Here is a 25,172-nt window from a genome sequence, read left to right as displayed (position 1 = left end):
AAATTTTAAATTTTAACGATAATGATAAAATAAATGAATCGTAGCAGGATTAACTTTTTAGTGTAAAAATATGATTTTTCGTTAAAATAAACAGTATCGCATACTTTTGGTTAAAAAAAAAAAAAAAAAAAAAAAAAGCATAAAAAGGCCGGAGACCTGCAAGAAAACATTTGAAATAATAAATAGGGCACGGAGCACAAAAGCGAGATAGCCGTTAGAGACAGAATCGAGACTTTTCAGTTGTATTAAGATCTGACGGTCAGGAATTAGTAGCCGTTATATTCAAAACGAGACGAGCACCTGCTCTCCCAAATTCCCTTTTAAAGAACCCAACAAGAAACACAGACGCACAGTGTATACAGAGAGAGAGAGAGAGAGAGAGAGAGAGCGGCTTCCTATGCCATTCATTTCTCTCTCGGGATTTTGAAGATTCAATGCTTTGATATGTGCCTTACTTTGATCAAGTCCCTTGATTTCTCTTAAAGGTTTGTGGGTTTGTTTCGATCTTTCGTTTTTTATTTTTTTTTTGAAATTTCGAATGTTCTGGCTTTCGATTGTTTTTCAGATTTTCGGACGTTTTCTTATTGTTCTTCGTGTTCTAGATCATGAGTTTTTCTGATTTCATTCAAATTTTAATTTGGGGTTTTTGATTTCTGTTGTTCGATGGTGATTTCCTATTGGAGGTGATCGAAATGGGATCAAAGGAGAACAACCCAGCTCTCGTCAGGCCTTCAAATTTCCAAGGTAAGAGACGTAGCAGAACCCCAGGATGTAAATTTAACGTAATTTTCAATTTTTGAATTTTTTAAATTTATGTTCTTCGTTTGCATTTATTTTCTTACAATCTGATGAATCTCTTTCCATGTTTTTGTTTTAATATGTTTGATTCGTTTTCTAGTAGCCTTTAGTTTACCAATGAACTAATTCGAGACATTATAACCGCTGTTATTCAGAAAAGATGCTGTGGAATGTAAGAAAAACGTGCCATATCTGCCACATAGACCCGTGAGAAGGTTGCTATCCAAAGAATTTGATACTAATATTTCAATGTTTGTATAGGAGGTTTGCACAATTGCTCCAGCAGCAGCCGAAGGTACTACCTTTTAGAATGATGACAAGGATCTTTTGTTTACCTTTTGGTTTTTCGATTTTAGTTCGAATTACAATTTTTGGTATTGGTTAAATGTAATTAGGAAACCAAGGAAGTGTCTGTGAGTTCATTTGCTGCAAATCCAAAGGCTGTGGAGAATATTGAGGATGAGGCTTGTGATGCTCATGTGCCAATGTTCGTTAAGCACACCCAAGTAGGATGGTATGTGTGTCCTACTGTCTAGTACTAGTAGCACTTTTCTTATTCAAAAGTTGCCATCTTTATATATCAGAAGGCTAACTGGGTACATTCTGTTGATTACTGCAGGAAGAAGATGAAAATGTGGAGGATGAGGACCCCATTATGGACAGCAGCAGCTCTAAGGATCCGCTTAATTTTGTTAAGTACATAGCTGACATCTACGCTCACTACGGCGAAACTGAGGTATATTTTCAGCTATTGAAAGCATATACATACTATGGTATTACTATTAGATGGATCACTGAAACAAATGCAGGAACTTAGTTCTGCTCTTGAGGGTTAGAAATGAAAGGCATAGATGTTAACCTTAAGATTTTTTGGAAGTCTCTGTGATCACTGATCAGATGAGCTTAGAAATTAAAAAAGCTCAGAATTCTTGCATCTGTTTGTTTGATCATAGCTTCTAACGAATGTTGAAAATTCTGAATTCATGTCTCTGTGTAATCAGATGAGCTTCGAAACTGAAAGCACTGCATGAATCCTAACTGAAAGCTGATGAAACTTTGGACTAACCGGACTAGCACAGTGGACATTTCTGCATTTGGACCCCCGATCTGTAGGAAAGTGTATCTAGGAATTTCACAGTGATGTATAATTTATGGGGTGGGAGTGAGTTGAGTGGAGCGAGTGGGTCCAAATGCAGAAACTTCATCAGAATTGCCCTGGTATGTTTTCTAAAATCCCCCAAAATAACTGTTGTTTGCTTGACTATCTATGCTAGCATGAAATTTCTGTTGCTTTAACTGCTTTAAATTCTCTGCCAGTTGATAATGTAGAACTGATGTATGTGGTTGATGATAATGTAAACTTGCTGCTGGATGCAGGATCCAGTTTTACTTTTATGTATGTGCGCTGTAGTTGAAAATCAGACCACACAAATGTTTTGTTTGCTACCTGCAAAAGCCCAAATTTTTTAATCCATAACCTATTTTACCAACCTACACGGCACAATGTGACAAGGCACTCATAAATTTTTGAACCAAGTGTATTTGAAAATTAAAAACAGAATGTAAAACACAAAATTTAAACTAGAAAAACTTAAATTTTTGAACCTATTGAAAATAAAATAAAGCTTACAAAATTAAAAGCATCTAGAAAAACTTAAATAAAAAACTTAAAGAAAGTTAGGAAAGAGTAAGGAAAGAGTTACAAAATTAAAAGCGCTTTATTTAACGTGGTTAGACGCAGCAGAAGCCCGGTGGTTAAGGATCATTCAGAGTCAATGACTTCAAGTACAGTTCCAGCCTATGACCATAACCTTGAACTCATGACCTATAACCTCATTAACCTTTAATCTCCACAATCCCATGCGAAACCTTAGACATAAGGCCCATCGAGACTTAAGTTTGCCTGGAAACAACTTTAATCTTGAATTGAAGAAAACACCTTCTGCCCTGTCTAAAATTCCTTCCGAAGAGTTTTATTATTATTATGAAACCCCTCATTATGAATTGAAGAAAACACCTTATCCGTGCAAATCCTTGAACTTACGCCTCATTATGAATTTCTTCAAGCTCATTCAACTGTAACTTGCATTTTTCATCCGCTAAATTAGAGTAAAAATTTAGTTGCTTAATAGCCCAGTATGGGGACATCCTAAACCCTGTTGGAGACCTTAATTTGCACAAATGATTATACCCTCGGAGTTCAAAACCATGGAAGGAATACCCTGGAGGAATTTTAGAACCACTAATCTGGTGCTACAATTGCCTCGACCCACCTAGAAACATATTCCACATCCACTAGAATATCATTCCCATGGGACTATGGGAATGGTGTGAAATCTCTTGTCCCCAGATTTCACTGTCTAAAATTACGTATTTCGTATTCGTATCCGTAGTTTCGACGCGTTTATATTTAAGGCCTATAGTTTTTTCGATAACTAAATAGACGAAAACACCCTTAATGAACTAAACAGGATTATTTGTCCACATATTTGGTCTTTCTATGATTTGCCACATTTCTTTACATATTTGGATAGTACGTATCGGTTGATATGATTGCGTGGGCGCAAGCAGAATCAAATTTGGAGATCTAACGAAGATTTTACGAAGCTTGGAAACTGAGGGAATTTTGGTCTTTTTAGATTAATGTGGACATGTGAATTTCTTGGCTTTGGGTGTGTTGGACACACCCCCATTTTTCTAGAATTCTCTCGGCCCTCTCTTCTCTTCCCGTCTCTCACTTCTTTCCTATCTCATTCTTAAACTGTCTTCCTCACCGAGAATCATATCACACAACCATCCTTTCCCGACAAGTTTTCTAATACAAAACCACCATCAAAACTTCCCTATCGTCCCCACGAACTCGATTATGGTGTTTGTTCCTTGAAAATTCGTGCACATACGTCATTTCAAGGACCTTCAATGGAGCAATGACTTTCCATCAATTTAGATAGTTTCTAGTCATTTTTTGGACTCCAAACAAGTATAATTGTGTTTTACTCTTCTCTAACTTCGTTTTGATATATCATAGGTCAAATTTGGTTGAGAAACGACTAAGTTATAGCGATTTGAAAATCACCCAGATTTCAACCAATTTTTCAAAAATCATTTGGTTTACCTGACCTGACACAACTACATAAGATTGGAATATGAATATTCTAAGGGCCTTGGGGAATATTCCATTGCTATTGACCGTTGACTTTTTTGGGTTTCACCCGAGACTCATCTTAGGCTTGTTTCGACGTTCCAAATCCATTTTTCACATCCGTTTAGTGAAATTTTGATGTTTTAACGTAGTTTCAGAATTGACTGCCTAGTTGACCACCACTTAAAATTGCGATAAGCAGAGATCAGATCGTTGAATCGTTATGAAATTTTAATATGTTATTTTTGGAGCATAATGAGGATTTTAGAAAGTTACGAATTAGAAATCCAATGTGCGGATCTTTCCTTTCAAGTTACGTGGGGTTGTGGAACTTACCGTTGCTAGTTGATCGAGGGTTGACTTTGGTCAACGCATTTTGAATTCTTCTAGAGTGTCCCTAGATGACGTGTACATGCGATTATTAAATGTTTTTATCAAAAGAACTATAAAAAAAGACGTGTGAATTGTTCTAGGCGATGATTGTATAAAGGATCCACGTACATTTATCGCCTAGAACAATTCACACGCCTCGTTTAAGAATTATTTCAATAAAACACTTAATTCTCGCTTGTACGTGTCTTCTAGGACATTCTAGAAGAATTTGAAACACATTGACCCTCAATCAACTGGCAACTGTAGGTTCCACAACCTCACGTAACTTGATCTAGAAGATCTGCACATTAGATTTTTGATCTGTAACGTCCTTAAACAACATTGGATTTTCTTATCTCTGGCAATCACAATTTTAAGTGGTGGTTAACTAGGTGGTCAATACCGAAACTATATTAAAACATCAAAATTTCACTAAACAGATGTTAAAAATGGATTTGGGACGTCGAAATTAGTCTAAGAGGGATCCCAAGCGAAACAAAACAAAAAAAAAGTCAACTGTCAACAACGACATAATTCCCTAAGGGCCACGGAATATTCCAATCTGATTATGTAACTAGGTTGGGCCGAATATGGGTCGACCCGGTTCGTCGAAAAACAAAACGATTTCTTAAAAGTTGGCGAAATTTTGGGTGATTTTCAAATCGCTACAACTCACTTGTTTCTCAACCAAATTTGACAAACGAAGCTAGAGAATAGTAGAACAAGATTATACATGTTTGGAGTCCAAAAGATGGCTAGAAACTGTCTAAAATTGATGGGAAACTGCTCTAATGAAGTCCTTGAAATGGAGTCTGTGCATGAATTTTCATGGAACAAATGCCATAAAGTTCCATAAAGTTCATTCGGATGAAGTTTTGATGGTGGTTTCGTTTTAGTAAACTCGCTAGGAAGGGATGATTGATGTGATGATCTCGATGAGAAAGAGAGTTTGAGTGAGATGGAAGAGAAGTGAAAATAGAGGGTTGAAAGAATTCTAGAAAAATGGGGGTCCGACGTGGCACACACCTATAGGCCAGAAGTTCACATGTCGAAATTAATGTAAGAATATCAAAATGCCCTCGGCTTCCGAGCTTCGTAAAATCTTCGTTATATCTCCAAATTCGATTCCGCTTATGCTCACGTGTTCATATCAACACGTACTATCTAAATGTAAAGAAATGTGGCAAATCATGAAAAGATCAAATACATCCATGAAGAATCTTGTTTAGTCATTAAGGGCGTTTTCATCCATTTACTTATTAAAAAACTATACGTTGTAAATATAAAACGTGTTGAAACTACGTAATTTAAAGAAGTGACTCCCTATAGAATTGGAGCTCAGCATGAAGCTCCACAAGCCCAAAACCTTGGCAGAGTGCTTTGACAAGGCGGAGGAAATCGTCGCCTGAGACGATGGGTAAGAACGATAAAATCCGAAACCATCATGAGGCTTTTCCACTTCTCTCAACAACATTTTGCACGAGATCCGAGATAAGCCCTTCAGGAAGCCTCGCCCAATGTTGAATTCGAGTCCTAGCTCTAAGCATTGACGTATATCGGAAATTGAACATTCCCATGTGTAGTTCAACATCAAGAGTAGACTACCACACTGCCAAGCTCTCCTGTTCGTGATAAGGAAGACAAATCAAAGGCATTAAAGATAGAATTAATAAATCTCATCTTTTAATCTTCTTCTAATTGAAGATCAACTCAAATAAGCAAGGAATCTTCATCAAAATCAATCAAGGATACTACCATCATCATCCTAAGATATTATCTTCTACTTAATATTTTGGAATAATTCTTTCCACATCCAACCCACAGATGAATCACCTTAGCCAATGGGAAGCCGCCACGTGCCTATAAATAGCTCATTTCCATCAAAATTTTCGTAAGCTTTTGCTACGCATATAAGCCATAAACACTCATCTTTTCAGAGATAGTGACTTAGGCATCAAAGCTCCATTGACGAAACCCCCTTACCTATTTGCACGTGAGGCTTTGGCCCTTGATCACATATGTTTATTATTGTCTTGTAGGTACAAATTCGTCAAGACTCAATATGACGGATTTTTGCTACCACAAATTAGTGCTGTCATTGAGAGTCTTATTAAACGCTCAAAAAATGCTCTTGCGAGTTTTGAATTTTTCCATTACATACGTAAATTTTTCCACACGTTCCTATTCTTAGAATTTTTATAGGTTCTTTGGGGAAAAGATACAATTAGAGGGGGCGTTGGGGATGTGCAAAAGGTGTAGCGGCATAGGACCTCAAAATTTTGATCCTCCTATCACATTTGTAAATTTATAATTAAAAAAATTGATTAAAAAGAAAAGTCATCATCATATGATAGTATCTATATTACAATTGATTAAGTGGAGTTTCTACTAAAACAATTCTCTAGCAATAAAAAAACTTGTGTATTACTTCCTTTCACTTTCTCTAGCAATAAAAAACGTATTACTTTAATCCACAAATACAAGCGTATTTCCATATCTGTGTTTCAGACGTGCTCTATTTTTTCATAGAATTATAATTTCATGGCAATTGGAGATTATTTATTTAGTAAGAATGATATATTGGTTTCAATTATTGTTGAATTCTGCATGAATATATTGTCTAGAAATATATATATATATATATATATTTTTTTTTTTTCAAATAAGGTGGGCCTCTTTATTAAGTTTGCGCACATGATGGTTCATTTGGATAAACGATGGAGATCGGGATGTGGCCTTACGTCATTGCTCATTGAGGCTCAACACAACGGTTGCCACTACGGAGCACCCTTGCGGGCACGATAGTGCCCGTGAAACAGCTTCAGGCAGAGCCTAGATTGTCGCTTATGTAACAATAGTAATTTAGTCGCCGCTGTAGTGGCCTGTGAGACAGCTTCAGTGCCACGCAGCAGATCAGCAGCCCAAGTCATTGCAGAAGTAGCTGGACTGGCGGCTCAAAGCCAAACACAGGCATGCGCTGCACTGCAACTTAACCATACCCATGACCTGGGAGCCTAACACGTGGAGCCTCAAGGACCCACGACCCGCGACCCACGACCAGACCCGGTCTGTCCCAGTGGTCCAGCCAATTCTTGAGGCCTTCACTCCAAATTAGTTACAGATCGGTTCAGTCAAACCGATTCTTGGTTCCCCGATCAATCGCAACCTAGGCTGGTTCTGTTGGACAGACCGTCAGATTAGCGATTGAACATGGGTATTTGTGCCTTATTTTCTCTTGCTTTTTCGTAGATTTGACTCGTCCCAGCTCAAATTTGTACTTAAAATCCATTACACTTCCATTACTAATGGAAACGCCTATTATCTTAGTTCTTCCACCCTGAAAGGCGATCAACACCTGTCCGTTCCAATGCAACATATGACCTTGGTGAATCAACTTATTGAGCACATCGAGACACGATGGCAGTTGTTGACGTTGCTTTCTAGCAACATCCTGGCAAACAGCCACGAACTGAGCGTTGGGGGCAATGTGCACTCCTTCCTGGGGCCTTAGGGTAATGTTTTCTCTCACCTTAGCGGGCAGACATCGTCTACTTCCGACTAGGTCCATGTGAAAATATGCATTTATGGTTAGGCTCACACTCGGACGAGCATTCTAGACCCAATTCTAAGCGAAATGTCCATTCACGACTTGGCTTACAAATAGTTCTCTCCACCTTGTATTGGAGAGGCATTATAGTAAATGAAGAAAAGAAGAAGCACAGTCTGGCTTGAGTTTAATTAGCAGCCCGTGTCATGCACAACCACGAGCATCCCGCTCGGCGGCTGTGTGACCATAATTTTCACCTTCTCGGAATAATGAATGTTCAAGCCCGGAGTGGAGGCAGTGCCTCGTACCTCTTCACTGAGAGATGATATAATCACGTGGTTCCTGGTATAATCATATCTATCTGCGAAGTGAAACTACTTCGAGAGGAATGAGTTGACTTCGACAACTTAGCTATACCAGTTACTCCCACTAGATACTAAACTGCTATGTCCAATCAAAGCAGCACTTACTCGACCACGTGGGATGTCACGCCAGACTGACTGGCGTAGATTGTTTTCCGTTATTGTGTAGAGAACATGCGGCCTTGCTCTAGATAAAGGGCATGTTTGAGTAGACAGGTCTTGCCACTGACCCCTACTTGTACCGATGACTTAGAAAAGTGTTTGAGGCCTAGACTAACTCCTCATGGCCTATAAATAGGTGAATTGACTCCTCATGCGGGTTAGACACTTTGAACGTGCCTCGATATGTAGGTCTGGCAAACGGGTCGTGTTTGCCGTGTTCGTAATGTTTTCGTGTAACACTTGTTATTTTGATGGATCGTATCGTGTCACACCCATTATTTTAACGGATTCTTAACAGGTTAGGTCATTTTACCTAATGGTTAAAATAGCTTAACATTGCCACAAAAATAGGTTAGGTCATTATGGCCTGTTAAGAAATTTTTTTTTCTTTCTAAATTTGCACATATCACATAGCCACATAAATATTACTTCAGAATAGCTTAACATTGCCACAAAAATATCATAACGAGATTTGCTTGATCCAGATAAATCGACGGACCGGATAAGGCGAAGAAGCGGGTGAGCATCGACTCGAAGCCTCATCTGGCGCCGGTGGTTCAGCAACCGATAACGATGTAGCCGCCTAGGTCGTCTTGTTCATTTCCGGTTCAGTTGATGGTGACGATGATCGGGCAGAAGCTGGTGGGGTCCGCTGCTTATGAGCCGTTCGTTTTGACGCGATGCAAGTCCGAGCCACTGAGGGCGGCGCCGGAGACGTGTTTTTGGAAGAATAGGAAGCTGGAGCCGCACAGGCAGGCTGCGATAGGAGTTGGTGCGGCTGGGGTAGGGTTTTGAGCCGGAGGTAATTAATTTGGATTGTGAAAAAAAAAAAGCAAAAAAAATTGAAATGTATGTAGGAAGTTTGCACTCTATTTTCGTTTGTACATTTTTATGTAGTGATTTTGTATAAATTCATTTTTATGTTTGCTCTTATAAATATATTTATGATTTATTTTAGCTCCTCTATTAGTTTTAACAAGTTTTTTTGTAAATGATAATTTGCCATTTATACAAGTTACAACTAACATTATGTTTGGGCGAAAAATTTAAGATTACTAAGAAATTTAAAAATGACGGAAATTGAAATGATGAGATTTTATTTTTTAGAATTTGTAAATTTTCTTGTTTGGTTAACCTAAAAGAACAATGAAATTGAATACGGAATTTGTTATTTTTAAACTCTTAATCATAGAAATTGAGAAATGATATATATATACATGGAATTTGAATTTGGGATTTGGAGGTCCCAAATTCCAAGTTTTTTTTGTCAACACAGAAATGCTAAATTTCTATGTTTATGAATCCAAACAAGAGAAGTGATGCTTGTCAATTTATAAATTCTAATTTTTACCAAAATTTTATGTTTATTTCCCTCATCCAAACATATAATGTGGTTTGGGAAGCTAATTTTTTTTACTGAAGATAAGGGTTACGATGCACTTGCATGGAACATGTTTATCCTATAATGGTGTCCTCAATCACCAATACAAGGCTATGTGTCTGTAGAGTGTTACGTATGGTCTTGTAATAGTAGATTGAGACTTTACGATAGTGGTAAATTGTTCCATGTAAATCTTTTGCTTGTTGTAAGGCATTTTTCTAGTAGTGTTTTTCTTTTTCTTATTGAAATTACAGACTACAACCAACACCAGTTTGTTAGGTGTTCAACTCGAATGAGGATCCTCTCCAAATCCTCTTTGTGAGAAATCCGGAGATCCTTCAATTATGTTTGTTTATCATACATCGTACGGTTAAAAAATATTTTAATTTTTTTATTTAAAATTGAATATAAACAGTATCTGAAGAAAATTGACCGTACGATGTACGATAAACTGGCAAGATTGAAGGATCGTCAGGATCCTCACAAAGAGGGTCCAAGGATCCAGAAAGGATCCTCATTCGCCATCATTCAAATCACTTTGTAAAGGAATGAGTCTTATAAAGTGAGTAAACCTTTTTATGGTGACTAAACTTCAACATTCTGAATCCATCAACGCTCTATGTTTAGGGTTGACATGGAAATATAGAAAAATAGTACAACGGGGCTTGTTATTAGATACAAAAGGGTCAAAAGGCCCAGCCCAACTAAAAAAAAGAAAAAAAAAACTAATGAAAAAAGTTAAAAAAATTTGAGTTTTAACGATAATGACAAAATAAAGGAATAGTAGCAGGATTAACTTTTTAGTGTAAAAATATGATTTTTCGTTAAAATAAATAGTATTGCAGACTTTTAGTTAAAACTTAAAAAATAAAATAAAATAAAAAATAAAAAATGAAGCAGGCCGGAGACCTGCAAGAAAACATTTGAAATAATAAATAGGGCACGGAGCACGAAAGCGAGATAGCCGTTAGAGACAGAATCAAGACTTTTCAGTTGTATTAAGATCTGACGGTCAGGAATTAGTAGCCGTTACATTCAAAACGAGACGAGCACATGCCCTGCTCTCGCAAATTCCCTTTTAAGAACCCAACGAGAAACACAGACGCACAGTGTATACACAGAGAGAGAGAGAGAGAGAGAGAGAGAGAGAGAGAGAGAGAGAGCGGCTTCCTATACCATTCATTTCTCTCTCGGGATTTTGAAGATTCAATGCTTTGATATGTGCCTTACTTTGATCAAGTCCCTTGATTTCTCTTAAAGGTTTGTCGATTTGTTTCGATCTTTCGTTTTTTTGATTTTTTTTTTTTGAAATTTCGAATGTTCCGGGTTTCGATTGTTTTTCAGATTTTCGGACGTTTTCTTATTGTTCTTCGTGTTCTAGATCATGAGTTTTTCTGATTTCATTCAAATTTTAATTTGGAGTTTTTGATTTCTGTTGTTTGATGGTGATTTCCTATTGGAGGTGATCGAAATGGGATCAAAGGAGAACAACCCAGCTCTCGTCAGGCCTTCAAATTTCCAAGGTAAGAGACGTAGCAGAACCCCAGGATGTAAATTTGTAAATTTAACGTAATTTTCAATTTTTGAATTTTTTAAATTTATGTTCTTCGTTTGCATTTATTTTCTTACAATCTGATGAATCTCTTTCCATGTTTATGTTTTAATATGTTTGATTCGTTTTCTAGTAGCCTTTAGTTTACCAATGAACTAATTCGAGACATTATAACCGCTGTTATTCAGAAAAGATGCTGTGGAATGTAAGAAAAACGTGCCATATCTGCCACATAGACCCGTGAGAAGGTTGCTATCCAAAGAATTTGATACTAATATTTCAATGTTTGTATAGGAGGTTTGCACAATTGCTCCAGCAGCAGCCGAAGGTACTACCTTTTAGAATGATGACAAGGATCTTTTGTTTACCTTTTGGTTTTTCGATTTTAGTTCGAATTACAATTTTTGGTATTGGTTAAATGTAATTAGGAAACCAAGGAAGTGTCTGTGAGTTCATTTGCTGCAAATCCAAAGGCTGTGGAGAATATTGAGGATGAGGCTTGTGATGCTCATGTGCCAATGTTCGTTAAGCACACCCAAGTAGGATGGTATTTGTGTCTTAAGCACACCCAAGTAGCACTTTTCTTATTCAAAAGTTGCCATCTTTATATGTCAGAAGGCTAACTGGGTACATTCCGTTGATTACTGCAGGAAGAAGATGAAAATGTGGAGGATGAGGACCCCATTATGGACAGCAGCAGCTCTAAGGATCCGCTTAATTTTGTTAAGTACATAGCTGACATCTACGCTCACTACGGCGAAACTGAGGTATATTTTCAGCTATTGAAAGCATATATATACATATACATACTATGGTATTACTATTAGATGGATCACTGAAACAAATGCAGGAACTTAGTTCTGCTCTTAAGGGTTAGAAATGAAAGGCATAGATGTTAACCTTAAGATTTTTTGGAAGTCTCTGTGATCACTGATCAGATGAGCTTAGAAATTAAAAAAGCTCAGAATTCTTGCATCTGTTTGTTTGATCATAGCTTCTAACGAATGTTGAAAATTTTGAATTCATGTCTCTGTGTAATCAGATGAGCTTCGAAACTGAAAGCACTGCATGAATCCTAACAGAAAGCTGATGAAACTTTGGACTAACCGGACTAGCGCAGTGGACATTTCTGCATTTGGACCCCCGATCTGTAGGAAAGTGTATCTAGGAATTTCACAGTGATGTATAATTTATGGGGTGGGAGTGAGTTGAGTGGAGCGAGTGGGTCCAAATGCAGAAACTTCATCAGAATTGCCCTGGTATGTTTTCTAAAATCCCCCTCAATAACTGTTGTTTGTTTGAAATTTCTGTTGCTTTAACTGCTTTAAATTCTCTGCCAGTTGATAATGTAGAACTGATGTATGTGGTTGATGATAATGTAAACTTGCTGCTGGATGCAGGATCCAGTTTTACTTTTATGGATGTGCGCTGTAGTTGAAAATCAGACCACACAAAATTTTTGTTTGCTACCTGCAAAAGCCCAAATTTTTTAATCCATAACCTATTTTACCAACCTACACGGCACAATGTGACAAGGCACTCATAAATTTTTGAACCAAGTGTTTTTGAAAATTAAAAACAGAATGTAAAACACAAAATTTAAACTAGAAAAACTTAAATTTTTGAACCTATTGAAAATAAAATAAAGCTTACAAAATTAAAAGCGTCTAGAAAAACTTGAATAAAAAACTTAAAGAAAGTTAGGAAAGAGTAAGGAAAGAGTTACAAAATTAAAAGCGCTTTATTTAACGTGGTTAGACGCAGCAGAAGTCCGGTGGTTAAGGATCATTCAGAGTCAATGACTTCAAGTACAGTTCCAGCCTATGACCATAACCTTGAACTCATGACCTATAACCTCATTAACCTTTAATCTCCACAACCCCATGCGAAACCTTAGACATAAGGCCCATCGAGACTTAAGTTTGCCTGGAAACAACTTTAATCTTGAATTGAAGAAAACACCTTCTGCCCTGTCTAAAATTCCTTCCGAAGAGTTTTATTATTATTATGAAACCCCTCATTATGAAATGAAGAAAACACCTTATCCGTGCAAATCCTTGAACTTACGCCTCATTATGAATTTCTTCAAGCTCATTCAACTGTAACTTGCATTTTTCATCCGCTAAATTAGAGTAAAAATTTAGCTGCTTAATAGCCCAGTATGGGGACATCCTAAACCCTGTTGGAGACCTTAATTTGCACAAATGATTATACCCTCGGAGTTCAAAACCATGGAAGGAATACCCTGGAGGAATTTTAGAACCACTAATCTGGTGCTACAATTGCCTCGACCCACCTAGAAACATATTCCACATCCACTAGAATATCATTCCCATGGGACTATGGGAATGGTGTGAAATCTCTTGTCCCCAGATTTCACTGTCTAAAATTACGTATTTCGTATTCGTATCCGTAGTTTCGACGCGTTTATATTTAAGGCCTATAGTTTTTTCGATAACTAAATAGACGAAAACGCCCTTAATGAACTAAACAGGATTATTTGTCAACATATTTGGTCTTTCTATGATTTGCCACATTTCTTTACATATTTGGATAGTACGTATCGGTTGATATGATTGCGTGGGCGCAAGCAAAATCAAATTTGGAGATCTAACGAAGATTTTACGAAGCTTGGAAACTGAGGGAATTTTGGTCTTTTTAGATTAATGTGGACATGTGAATTTCTTGCCTTTGGGTGTGTTGGACACACCCCCATTTTTCTAGAATTCTCTCGGCCCTCTCTTCTCTTCCCGTCTCTCACTTCTTTCCTATCTCATTCTTAAACTGTCTTCCTCACCGAGAATCATATCACACAACCATCCTTTCCCGACAAGTTTTCTAATACAAAACCACCATCAAAACTTCCCTATCGTCCCTACGAACTCGATTATGGTGTTTGTTCCTTGAAAATTCGTGCACATACGCCATTTCAAGGACCTTCAATGGAGCAGTGACTTTCCATCAATTTAGATAGTTTCTAGTCATTTTTTGGACTCCGAACAAGTATAATTGTGTTTTACTCTTCTCTAGCTTCGTTTTGATATATCATAGGTCAAATTTGGTTGAGAAACGACTAAGTTATAGCGATTTGAAAATCACCCAGATTTCAACCAATTTTGCAAAAATCATTTGGTTTACCTGACCTGACACAGCTACATAAGATTGGAATATGAATATTCTAAGGGCCTTGGGGAATATTCCATTGCTATTGACCGTTGACTTTTTTGGGTTTCACCCGAGACTCATCTGAGGCTAGTTTCGACGTTCCAAATCCATTTTTCACATCCGTTTAGTGAAATTTTGATGTTTTAACGTAGTTTCAGAATTGACTGCCTAGTTGACCACCACTTAAAATTGCGATAAGCAGAGATCAGATCGTTGAATCGTTATGAAATTTTGATATGTTATTTTTGGAGCATAATGAGGATTTTAGAAAGTTACGAATCAGAAATCCAATGTGCGGATCTTTCCTTTCAAGTTACGTGGGGTTGTGGAACTTACCGTTGCTAGTTGATCGAGCGTTGACTTTGGTCAACGCATTTTGAATTCTTCTAGAGTGTCCCTAGATGACGTGTACATGCGAGAATTAAATGTTTTTATCAAAAGAACTATAAAAAAAAGACATGTGAATTGTTCTAGGAGATGATTGTAAAAAGGATCCACGTACATTTATCGCCTAGAACAATTCACACGCCTCGTTTAAGAATTATTTCAATAAAACACTTAATTCTCGCTTGTACGTGTCTTCTAGGACATTCTAGAAGAATTTGAAACACATTGACCCTCAATCAACTGGCAACTGTAGGTTCCACAACCTCACGTAACTTGATCTAGAAGATCTGCACATTGGATTTTTGATCTGTAACGTCCTTAAACAACATTGGATTTTCTTATCTCTGGCAATCACAATTTTAAGTGGTGGTTAACTAGGTGGTCAATACCGAAACTATATTAAAACATCAAAATTTCACTAAACAGATGTTAAAAATGGATTCGGGACGTGGAAATTAGTCTAAGAGGGATCCCAAGCGAAACAAAACAAAAAAAAAAAGTCAACTGTCAACAACGACATAATTCCCTAAGGGCCACGGAATATTCCAATCTGATTATGTAACTAGGTTGGGCCGAATATGGGTCGACCCAGTTCGTCGGAAAACAAAACGATTTCTTAAAAGTTGGCGAAATTTTGGGTGATTTTCAAATCGCTACAACTCACTTGTTTCTCAACCAAATTTGACAAACGAAGCTAGAGAATAGTAGAACAAGATTATACATGTTTGGAGTCCAAAAGATGGCTAGAAACTATCTAAAATTGATGGGAAACTGCTCTAATGAAGTCCTTGAAATGGAGTCTGTGCATGAATTTTCATGGAACAAATGCCATAAAGTTCCATAAAGTTCATTCGGATGAAGTTTTGATGGTGGTTTCGTTTTAGTAAACTCGCTAGGAAGGGATGATTGATGTGATGGTCTCGATGAGAAAGAGAGTTTGAGTGAGATGGAAGAGAAGTGAAAATAGAGGGTTGAAAGAATTCTAGAAAAATGGGGGTCCGACGTGGCACACACCTATAGGCCAGAAGTTCACATGTCCAAATTAATGTAAGAATATCAAAATGCCCTCGGCTTCCGAGCTTCGTAAAATCTTCGTTATATCTTCAAATTCGATTCCGCTTATGCTCACGTGTTCATATCAACACGTACTATCTAAATGTGGCAAATCATGAAAAGATCAAATACGTCCATGAAGAATCTTGTTTAGTCATTAAGGGTGTTTTCATCCATTTACTTATTAAAATATAAAACGTGTTGAAACTACGTAATTTAAAGAAGTGACTCCCCATAGAATTGGAGCTCAGCATGAAGCTCCACAAGCCCAAAACCTTGGCAGAGTGCTTTGACAAGGCGGAGGAAATCGTCGCCTGAGATGATGGGTAAGAACGATAAAATCCGAAACCATCATGAGGCTTTTCCACTTCTCTCAACAACATTTTGCACGAGATCCGAGATAAGCCCTTCAGGAAGCCTCGCCCAATGTTGAATTCGAGTCCTAGCTCTAAGCATTGACGTATATCGGAAATTGAACGTTCCCATGTGTAGTTCAACATCAAGAGTAGACTACCACACTGCCAAGCTCTCCTGTTCGTGATAAGGAAGACAAATCAAAGGCATTAAAGATAGAATTAATAAATCTCATCTTTTAATCTTCTTCTAATTGAAGATCAACTCAAATAAGCAAGGAATCTTCATCAAAATCAATCAAGGATACTACCATCATCATCCTAAGATATTATCTTCTACTTAATATTTTGGAATAATTCTTTCCACATCCAACCCACAGATGAATCACCTTAGCCAATGGGAAGCCGCCACGTGCCTATAAATAGCTCATTTCCATCAAAATTTTTGTAAGCTTTTGCTACGCATATAAGCCATAAACACTCATCTTTTCAGAGATAGTGACTTAGGCATCAAAGCTCCATTGACGAAACCCCCTTACCTATTTGCACGTGAGGCTTTGGCCCTTGATCACATATGTTTATTATTGTCTTGTAGGTACAAATTCGTCAAGACTCAATATGACGGATTTTTGCTACCACAAATTAGTGCTGTCATTGAGAGTCTTATTAAACGCTCAAAAAATGCTCTTGCGAGTTTTGAATTTTTCCATTACATACGTAAATTTTTCCACACGTTCCTATTCTTAGAATTTTTATAGGTTCTTTGGGGAAAAGATACAATTAGAGGGGGCGTTGGGGATGTGCAAAAGGTGTAGCGGCATAGGACCTCAAAATTTTGATCCTCCTATCACATGTGTAAATTTATAATTAAAAAAATTGATTAAAAAGAAAAGTCATCATCATATGATAGTATCTATATTACAATTGATTAAGTGGAGTTTCTACTAAAACAATTCTCTAGCAATAAAAAAACTTGTGTATTACTTCCTTTCACTTTCTCTAGCAATAAAAAACGTATTACTTTAATCCACAAATACAAGCGTATTTCCATATCTGTGTTTCAGACGTGCTCTATTTTTTCATAGAATTATAATTTCATGGCAATTGGAGATTATTTATTTAGTAAGAATGATATATTGGTTTCAATTATTGTTGAATTCTGCATGAATATATTGTCTAGAAATATATATATATATATATTATTTATTCTGCATGAATTCTGCATGAATATGAATATATTGACTTCGACAACTTAGCTATACCAGTTACTCCCACTAGATACTAAACTGCTATGTCCAATCGAAGCAGCACTTACTCGAACACGTGGGATGTCACGCCAGACTGACTGGCGTAGATTGTTTTCCGTTATTGTGTAGAGAACATGCGGCCTTGCTCTAGATAAAGGGCATGTTTGAGTAGACAGGTCTTGCCACTGACCCCTACTTGTACCGATGACTTAGAAAAGTGTTTGAGGCCTAGACTGACTCCTCATGGCCCATAAATAGGTGAATTGACTCCTCATGCGGGTTAGACACTTTGAAGGTGCCTCGATATGTAGGTCTGGCAAACGGGTCGTGTTTGCCGTGTTTGTAGTGTTTTCGTGTAACACTTGTTATTTTGATGGGTCGTATCGTGTCACACCCATTATTTTAACGGGTTCTTAACAGGTTAGGTCATTTTACCTAATGGTTAAAATAGCTTAACATTGCCACAAAAATAGGTTAGGTCATGATGGCCTGTTAAGAATTTTTTTTTTCTTTCTAAATTTGCACATATCACATAGCCACGTAAATATTACTTCAGAATAGCTTAACATTGCCACAAAAATATCATAACGAGATTTGCTTGATCCAGAGAGAGAATTGGAGACAAAAGTAGCAAATGGACTGGTGGTGAATTAATAGGTCGTATGTGGTGACAGTGGTGTGGTGGTAGGAGACTAGAGAGGGTGGTTGTGGAGTCGTGGCTAGCCAGAGTTGAGGTTCTAGACTGCGATGAGAGTTTAGTTCAAGATAGAGATAACAGATGCTTCAATTCGAGCCTTCGAGAATGAGAGAGAGAGAGAGAGAGTCTAATTTATGGCTAAGATAAAAATTGGATGACCAAGATTAAATCTTTGTTCATCAATTTTCTAAATTTTTAACTTTCAGTTTGTTTCAAGATTAAATCCTACTGCTGTTAATTATAGTATTTTTTTTAGTGGTATATAATTATCAAATTAAAATTTTCTTATCGTGTAATGGGTTACCCACATATATACCTGGACTGACCCGTTATCTTAATAAGTGCTTATCGGGTTACCCAATAACGATCCGATTCGTTAACGTGTCTACCCGAAAATCTGTTAATTTCGTGTTGTTTCGAGTTGGGTTAAGGGGTCGTGTAAAAAATTTCTAGGCCTACCAATAGGAGAAATGAGAGATGGTAAGCTATCTGCAGCCTTAATTAATCAAGAACATAAATTTCTTTTTCCGTGTTAGTAGATTGATTATTGCTTGCAATCATGATCAAATACCAAGTGTTGTATACTTGTAACTAAGTAGAGAATTGAGAGTAATGAAATTAATCGTTTTACGATGGATGAAATGTCGAGTTTGTGACCTCATCATCTTCTACTCAATCAAATTAAGCAAGTCCTGAGCCCACAGGTTAGGAGGCACCACACACCAAATGGGTGGGTAACATACCATAAATGACGCTACTTAAGGAGAATGACTTTCACGACACAGGTACACTATTATTGTGATATTTCGTGTCAATGATACAATACACGTGTAAAATGAAACCAATAAAACTTGTATCATGTAACTTGCTCATCAAAGATATTGATTAGGCCGGTAACCAACTATCACTAAGCTATGACAGTTTCCCTCCAGTTCCACACTGGTTCTATTTCGATGATCGTGAAGCAGAGTCTTTATCATATTGGTTTGTCTGGTCTGATTAGGTCATTGCATTGTCCAAAACACATTCTCTAATTGAATATTAAGTACCTACTTAACATAAAACACAGCTGGCCCTTGCAATTAACGAAACTTGGCACTGTCATGTCGCGTGTAGTCGATGGGTTCAAAGTGCTGATGTGTTGGGGGCAGCCTAACAAATTGGTTCCATGTAGCTCAAAAGCCACATATGCCATGTGTTACTTTCTACTTGTTGCTTATCCAACTCCAACCACGTAAACTAGAGGTGTTGTTTGGTCTCTGTGCACATGATGAAATCGAATGGTGAAAGGTGGTGGAACACATGGGCTATAATGGGGTGCTATTTTAGGGCACAAAGCCACTCTTGAGCCAGAGTCAATTCAGAACCACCTTTTGATAGGGATTCCAGCTCCACTTTGCAGTTTTTGAACGGTTCAGATTATTGGGTCTGTAAACTCTGGAGTGTGACATCCGGAGAGAATCTCAATCCATGGTTTTTTACCATTAGATTTCAACGATTAAGAAGATCTAATAGCAACTTTTTTTGTTTGTTTTATTCTTACCTCCTACACTCTTGTTTATCTTACTATACCTCATGTATTCATCATTTGTGTCTCTCTCAATCCCATTTTGTCAACTAAGTTAAGAGAGACATTAATTCCGCTGATATGTCAATAACTCTCTGGTTTTTTCAGCAATGATAATGGAGATAGGTCAAATGAATTGTGAGTTTTAATGACAAATTGTCAATCTTTGAGAGGTTGAGCCATTTAGGATAGTCATGGAGTGAACTTGGGGTAATGTTGGCGAGGTTTTGGTTTTGCTCTATTCCATGATTGTTTTTGCTATTTCATATATTTCTAAATGTGAAAATGGGTTGGAAAGTCCAAAGAGCCTTTGTCTCGCCAATGAAAGATGAATACATTGAGTAAAGTGAGACATAACAGAGTACACTGGGTAATGTGCGATTTTGTAAGAGTACATGGTTGACTTCAATGCTACGTACGTAGCACTCAATGTTACATGTGTTTTTTTTTATGTACGTAGTACTCAACATTACATGTGTTTTAGTTGTTAGATTTAATTTTCATAATTATTAGAGCATCTCCAATGCAAAGACTCAAATCTTAAAACTTGAGTATGTGCATGAGAAAGCATTGGACTCAAAATTCATATTTGATTTATAAAAAATTTGGTTATGTTTATTGGAAATGATTGGACTCAAATCTCATTTTCTTGGTTGAATAACATTTTTCCTTATTGGCATGGGCTCCAACTTGAACTCAAATCTCATATTGAAACTTAGTTTTGGGTCTCAACTTCGTCGGATACTTGAAATGAGTGTGCATTAGGGAACCTTAGACTCATATCACTCGAACATAAAATTCGAGTTCGAATTTTTTGATGCATTGAAGATGCTTTTTGATCTTTTATTTTCAAACTCAACTTTTCATTTTTAGTAACACTCAATGCTACATAGTAATGTTGAAGAAAAGTTGAGAGATATCCGAGATGGTTACACCACCATTACATCATTTATCAACACAAGTTTATTCGATGGTTTAGGGTTTAGGAATACAAATGACAAAGATTGAGATTATCCCAATGGTGTATTCATGCTATGTTGAAATATCCCACATCGATCATATATGTGAAAAAAAAAAAAAAAAAACAGAGTTTAAAGATCCTAATCCCACTTCAACTAATATCAAGATCTTTTGTACTAAAACCCCACACCTGAAGAATTGTGCAAGTCGTAATTACCAAGTTGAAGACAATATTGGTGTTGTTGAGAGTGGACCCTTAGTCCGTCTCTCTGATAATTCTACATGCTAGTCCTTCAAACCAAATCCATCTCCTTCATGTTTTTGTTTTGTTGGAGAAAATCTCTTGCTTCGATTCACTTAGATGAGAAATGCTAACAACCTACTTATTTGAATTTTCTTATTCTATCTTCTTGACTCTTTTTATCATTTAGCAATATTGCAGGATGGTCTAGGTCACTCTTTAAATATCTACTCTACTAAAAATCAACCAAATCCGAGATGGTTTACCACGCGGCAAAATTGCGAATTGTGAACCAAATTTTGTAGCCTTATGAGAGCATGCAACTTCCATTTCCATGTGAAATTGTTAAGCAAAAGTATATATTGCATGGTATTTCTTCCTCTTTTTTTTTTTGATGACTCGTATTTTATATATAAGTAGTAAACATTTTTTTTTTTTTTAATTGAGAGGTCGGTCATCTTCAAAACTAAAGCCAATTTTATCTGCTTAACCAAATCCACTACACAAATGGAGCTTAACGTTTAGCCATAATCCTATGAACTTTTGAATCTTTGATTAATATTTAAAAGACCAACCTAACCCAATAACTAATTTGTTCATTTTAGTGTAGAGAGAGAGAGAGAGAGAGAGAGAGAGAGAGAGAGAGAGAGAGAGAGAGAGAGAGAGAGAGAATGGTTTGGAAGAAGGAATACTTGGATTTAATCTTGGTTCCAACTGGGCTGGTAATCATGCTTTGCTACCATCTTCTCCTTCTGTATAGGTACCTAAGACATCCTGAAACTACAGTCATTGGCAATGAAAACCACTGCAGAAAAGCTTGGGTTGAGAGAATGTTGCAGGTAAGTTTATAAGACTTCACTTTTCGTCTTCACTTTTCTTAGAATGTTAGGTGCAAATTCACAATTTGACAATATAAGCGTTTTTCTGACAACTAAGTCCGGTGAGAGAAAACACAGAGTCACTAACTCTATTTGGTCTTTAATTATTTGCAGGTTGATGCAAAGGACAGAGGTATGTCCCTAACTGTAATCTCTAGCACCATAACAGCAGCAAATTGCTTAGCCTCAACCTCTCTAGCCTTAAGCTCTCTCATCGGAGCATGGATTGGAAACACTTCGCACAACACCTTCACGAGCAGTATTACATATGGGGACACAAGTTCTGCTCTAGTTTCTGTCAAATATATTAGCATTCTGACCTGCTTTCTGCTGGCCTTAGCTTCTTTTTTACATTGCATAAGGGACTATGTCCATGTCAATTTCCTCATCAGTATGCCAGACAGTGATATTCCTCAGGAGCATGTCGAGAAGGTGGTGATAAGTGGAGGCTTGTTCTGGACATTGGGGCTCAGGGCTATCTACTTTGCCACTATTTTGTTGCTCTGGATTTTCGGTCCAATTCCAATGTTTGTTTGCTCAGTGACTATGGTGTTTGTTTTGTACAGACTTGATTCAAATTCCACTCCATTGCATCAGTTCCGACCAGTTGGGAGCCGTGATAATATGATCAGGAAAATAGGTAAGGAAAACCACAGAATAGAAAGGGCTACTGAGCAACATGAAAGATCACATATACATGGAAGCACAACTCAAGAACCACCACCACCAACAACTACGAGATTAAATTCAGAGGCAACAAGTTAAACTCTATGAGAAGATTTTCGAGTATTAACAAGAGAGAGAGAGAGAGAGAGGGAGAGAGAGAGAGAGAGGTTTGGAAAATCACATGTTTTGTATTCTAATTCCTATCTTAAAATTTTCGTAGCAAACTTTGACATGACGCAATTTGGTGATTTTGGTAATTGTAATCATTGTTACACTTTTTGGCATAGGAGAGTGATTTTCGCACTCTCGTTTTCTCCTTTCTATCAAAATAAATGAGCAAAGATAAACAAACATTAATGGCAGCTATGAACCATTGCATCTTTGACAAACATATATTAATATTGAATAGGAGATTGAGTGCAGACTGATCATAACAAAATGACAGGGCCAGAAATGGCACAGATTTCATTCAAAGATATATATTTACCTTGAAATAAGTTGAAATGATAAAAAACTATGCTTCTGCGTCAAAGTTGGTTTCTACTCTATTGTGTTCCATCTGAACCTTGATCGTCCCTATCACTGTTCTCACCACTATTTGCGGGGCTCTCAACCATTGAATTGAAGGAGCCCGACTGCTCCTTACCTTGAGTCTGAGTTTCTTCACTTGTACCTTCCATGATGGAGTTGATGGCGAGCTGACCAGCATAAAGGACTAAACCCACAGCATTGATGCCGAAAACAAATGTTGCAAGGTAGCACAACCCATTTATAATTGTCCTGCCAACAGAAGATTAAGGGTGATCATTCTTCCAATCAATGAAGAGCAAGGAAAACTGGAAGGAGTTAGTAGTAGGAGCTGCCTGATGGTTATTGTAATCTGACGAACCTGAAAAGAGAAAACAAGTAGATTGTTCAGAAAAGAGGATGAGTATCTCGAGTAAAATTTTTCTACCACCACATTACATAGCAAACAAAGAGTAAGAGCATTTTGTGGTTCAAGTTGTGTATGACATCACCGGTCATAGCCCAATCTAAGAACTTAACGGCCCCTTTGGTATTCACTTGAATTCTTAATCCTACTGTTCTATTCACAGTGGATTCAGAGTATACTGGCTAATCCCAGCATACAAGAAATGAAGCAACATAAATTAAGAGGCGGTTAAAGAGCAAGAGAATTTATCTGTATCATTGTTTTCTAAATGGAAATTTAGAGAAACTGCCAGTGTCAGAAAACTCATAACGAACCATTGTGTTAGTTAAACATGAATATGGCTAGAACTGAAAAATTAAGGACAAGAGCAATGAAGGGACTAACCGAAAAATTATCAGAAATAGTTTGGCGGTTGAGAGATGCTTCAATTGTAGTAGTGAACTTGTAAAGAATAAGCGCAATGACACCGGCTGATATTCCACCCAGCAAGGCCTGAACAGGTGAGGGTGGACCCTTTGCTTCAACAGAACCTGTAGAAAGTGCTTTCAAGCTATCCAAAGCCTCATCCTTCAAGGACTTCTTCACTTCAGATGACCTAAATTTCTAGGCACCACAATCACTCTATCAAAGCCACAAATTTGCTCACACTAACACATAAAAATTTGTAATTTAAGTGAATGGCAAATTGTATCCCAATTTCTCAAAATCCAAAATTAACCACAATGGCACATTATCTTGTAATATTTAAGTACATATAGTCAATGAACATCAATCCGGACAAGTGGTGGATTGCCCTGGTGGATATGGCTTCGTCTTCAACCAACAACGTTTTGCATTCAAACCCTCTCCCTCACATTGGTGTAACTTAAGAGTAGTAATATTGTTTGTAATAGAATTAAAAATCATTCCCCAAAATCCCAAAAAAAACTTGTAATTGAAAATAAAAGGAATTCCCACCAAAACCCAATTCCTAAAATTCCAAACCTCAGCAATACCAAAACACAAAAACAGTAATTTGTAGACATAAATGAAAATAAAGCTACAATCTTTACCAGTTCTTTAGCACGCTTGGCGCGGCGTCGCAGCGAGCGAAAGAGGAAGACAGTGATGGCTCCGGTGAGAAGAACACTGGTGGCCACTTGGAGAGATGAAGGGTCATCATTGGTGGCAAACACTGGAGAAGAAGACGGTGGCAATTCTTCGGGACCGTCTGGAGCAAATTCCAAGGGTGTGTATGGAGTTTCGGTCGTCGGTTCTGGAGCTTCGGCTAGCCATTGTTCGAGGCCGGGTCTGGAATGGGCTGAGACGGGGCGGAGATTGGTGGGTTTGTGGAAAAATTTGAGTGGAGGAGGAGAGAGAAAGTGGGTTTGGGGATGAGAGAGAAATATGGGGAAATTGGAACGGAGAAGGTGTTGGGTCTGCAACATTTGACGGATTTTAGAGAGGGAGAGAGAGCTAAGCTGCTGAGGAGTTCAGTTATGGCTCTGTTTTTTGGTTTATTTTCTATCTCGTCAATCAAATATTTTGGTGGGGCTTTTGAAAAATCTCTGTTATCCGGTTATCCCCACCAGAATTTGAACCACATCTCATGTGTGCATTGCAAGCCGTCTCTTTTTCTAAGGTTTTATTTACAACAAAAAAAAATGCTAAGAAGATCGTATTTTTAAATTATATTTTGTACATTAGATGACGTGACGATAAAGTAAGA

At 37.4% G+C, this 25,172-nt stretch overlaps 3 protein-coding genes across 3 annotated transcripts; 2 read left to right on the top strand and 1 right to left on the bottom strand.

The window, feature by feature from the left end:
* The first annotated feature begins 938 nt into the window (after positions 1-938).
* LOC137714231 (cyclin-B2-4-like) lies at positions 939-2,760 on the top strand. The gene is made up of 5 exons (XM_068453493.1): positions 939-970; positions 1,060-1,093; positions 1,194-1,304; positions 1,418-1,534; positions 1,800-2,760. Coding segments are annotated over exons 1-5 (294 nt in total). The 5' UTR covers positions 939-968; the 3' UTR covers positions 1,830-2,760.
* Positions 2,761-11,489: 8,729 nt separating this feature from the next.
* Positions 11,490-12,843, top strand: LOC137714726 (cyclin-B2-4-like). Its single transcript, XM_068453868.1, has 5 exons — positions 11,490-11,521; positions 11,611-11,644; positions 11,745-11,855; positions 11,967-12,083; positions 12,359-12,843. Coding segments are annotated over exons 1-5 (294 nt in total). The 5' UTR covers positions 11,490-11,519; the 3' UTR covers positions 12,389-12,843.
* Positions 12,844-22,955: 10,112 nt separating this feature from the next.
* Positions 22,956-25,027, bottom strand: LOC137716569 (uncharacterized). The gene is made up of 4 exons (XM_068456022.1): positions 24,517-25,027; positions 23,849-24,067; positions 23,394-23,419; positions 22,956-23,310 (listed from the first exon to the last, which is right to left on the bottom strand). Exons 1-4 carry the CDS (start codon positions 24,889-24,891, stop codon positions 23,076-23,078), a joined length of 855 nt encoding a protein of 284 aa, XP_068312123.1. The 5' UTR covers positions 24,892-25,027; the 3' UTR covers positions 22,956-23,075.
* Positions 25,028-25,172: the final 145 nt, after the last annotated feature.

Source organism: Pyrus communis, chromosome 14 (genome assembly GCF_963583255.1).
Source record: "Pyrus communis chromosome 14, drPyrComm1.1, whole genome shotgun sequence".
NCBI lineage: Eukaryota > Viridiplantae > Streptophyta > Magnoliopsida > Rosales > Rosaceae > Pyrus > Pyrus communis.
The sequence above is the reverse complement of the archived record's forward strand: the minus strand, read 5'-3'. Positions and strand labels throughout refer to the sequence as shown.

Bases quoted from the DNA above. Each gene is read 5' to 3' on its own strand.
- LOC137714231 (XM_068453493.1), top strand. The intron at 1,094-1,193 runs GTACTACCTTTT...AAATGTAATTAG, and splicing joins TGCTCCAGCAGCAGCCGAAG to GAAACCAAGGAAGTGTCTGT. The intron at 1,535-1,799 runs GTATATTTTCAG...CTGTGTAATCAG, and splicing joins CTCACTACGGCGAAACTGAG to ATGAGCTTCGAAACTGAAAG.
- LOC137714726 (XM_068453868.1), top strand. The intron at 11,645-11,744 runs GTACTACCTTTT...AAATGTAATTAG, and splicing joins TGCTCCAGCAGCAGCCGAAG to GAAACCAAGGAAGTGTCTGT. The intron at 11,856-11,966 runs GTAGGATGGTAT...TGATTACTGCAG, and splicing joins TGTTCGTTAAGCACACCCAA to GAAGAAGATGAAAATGTGGA.
- LOC137716569 (XM_068456022.1), bottom strand. From the start codon at position 24,891: ATGTTGCAGACCCAACACCTTCTCCGTTCCAATTTCCCCATATTTCTC. The intron at 24,068-24,516 runs GTAAAGATTGTA...TGTGGTGCCTAG, and splicing joins CCAAGCGTGCTAAAGAACTG to AAATTTAGGTCATCTGAAGT. The intron at 23,420-23,848 runs GTTAGTCCCTTC...TTCTCTTTTCAG, and splicing joins CTATTTCTGATAATTTTTCG to GTTCGTCAGATTACAATAAC.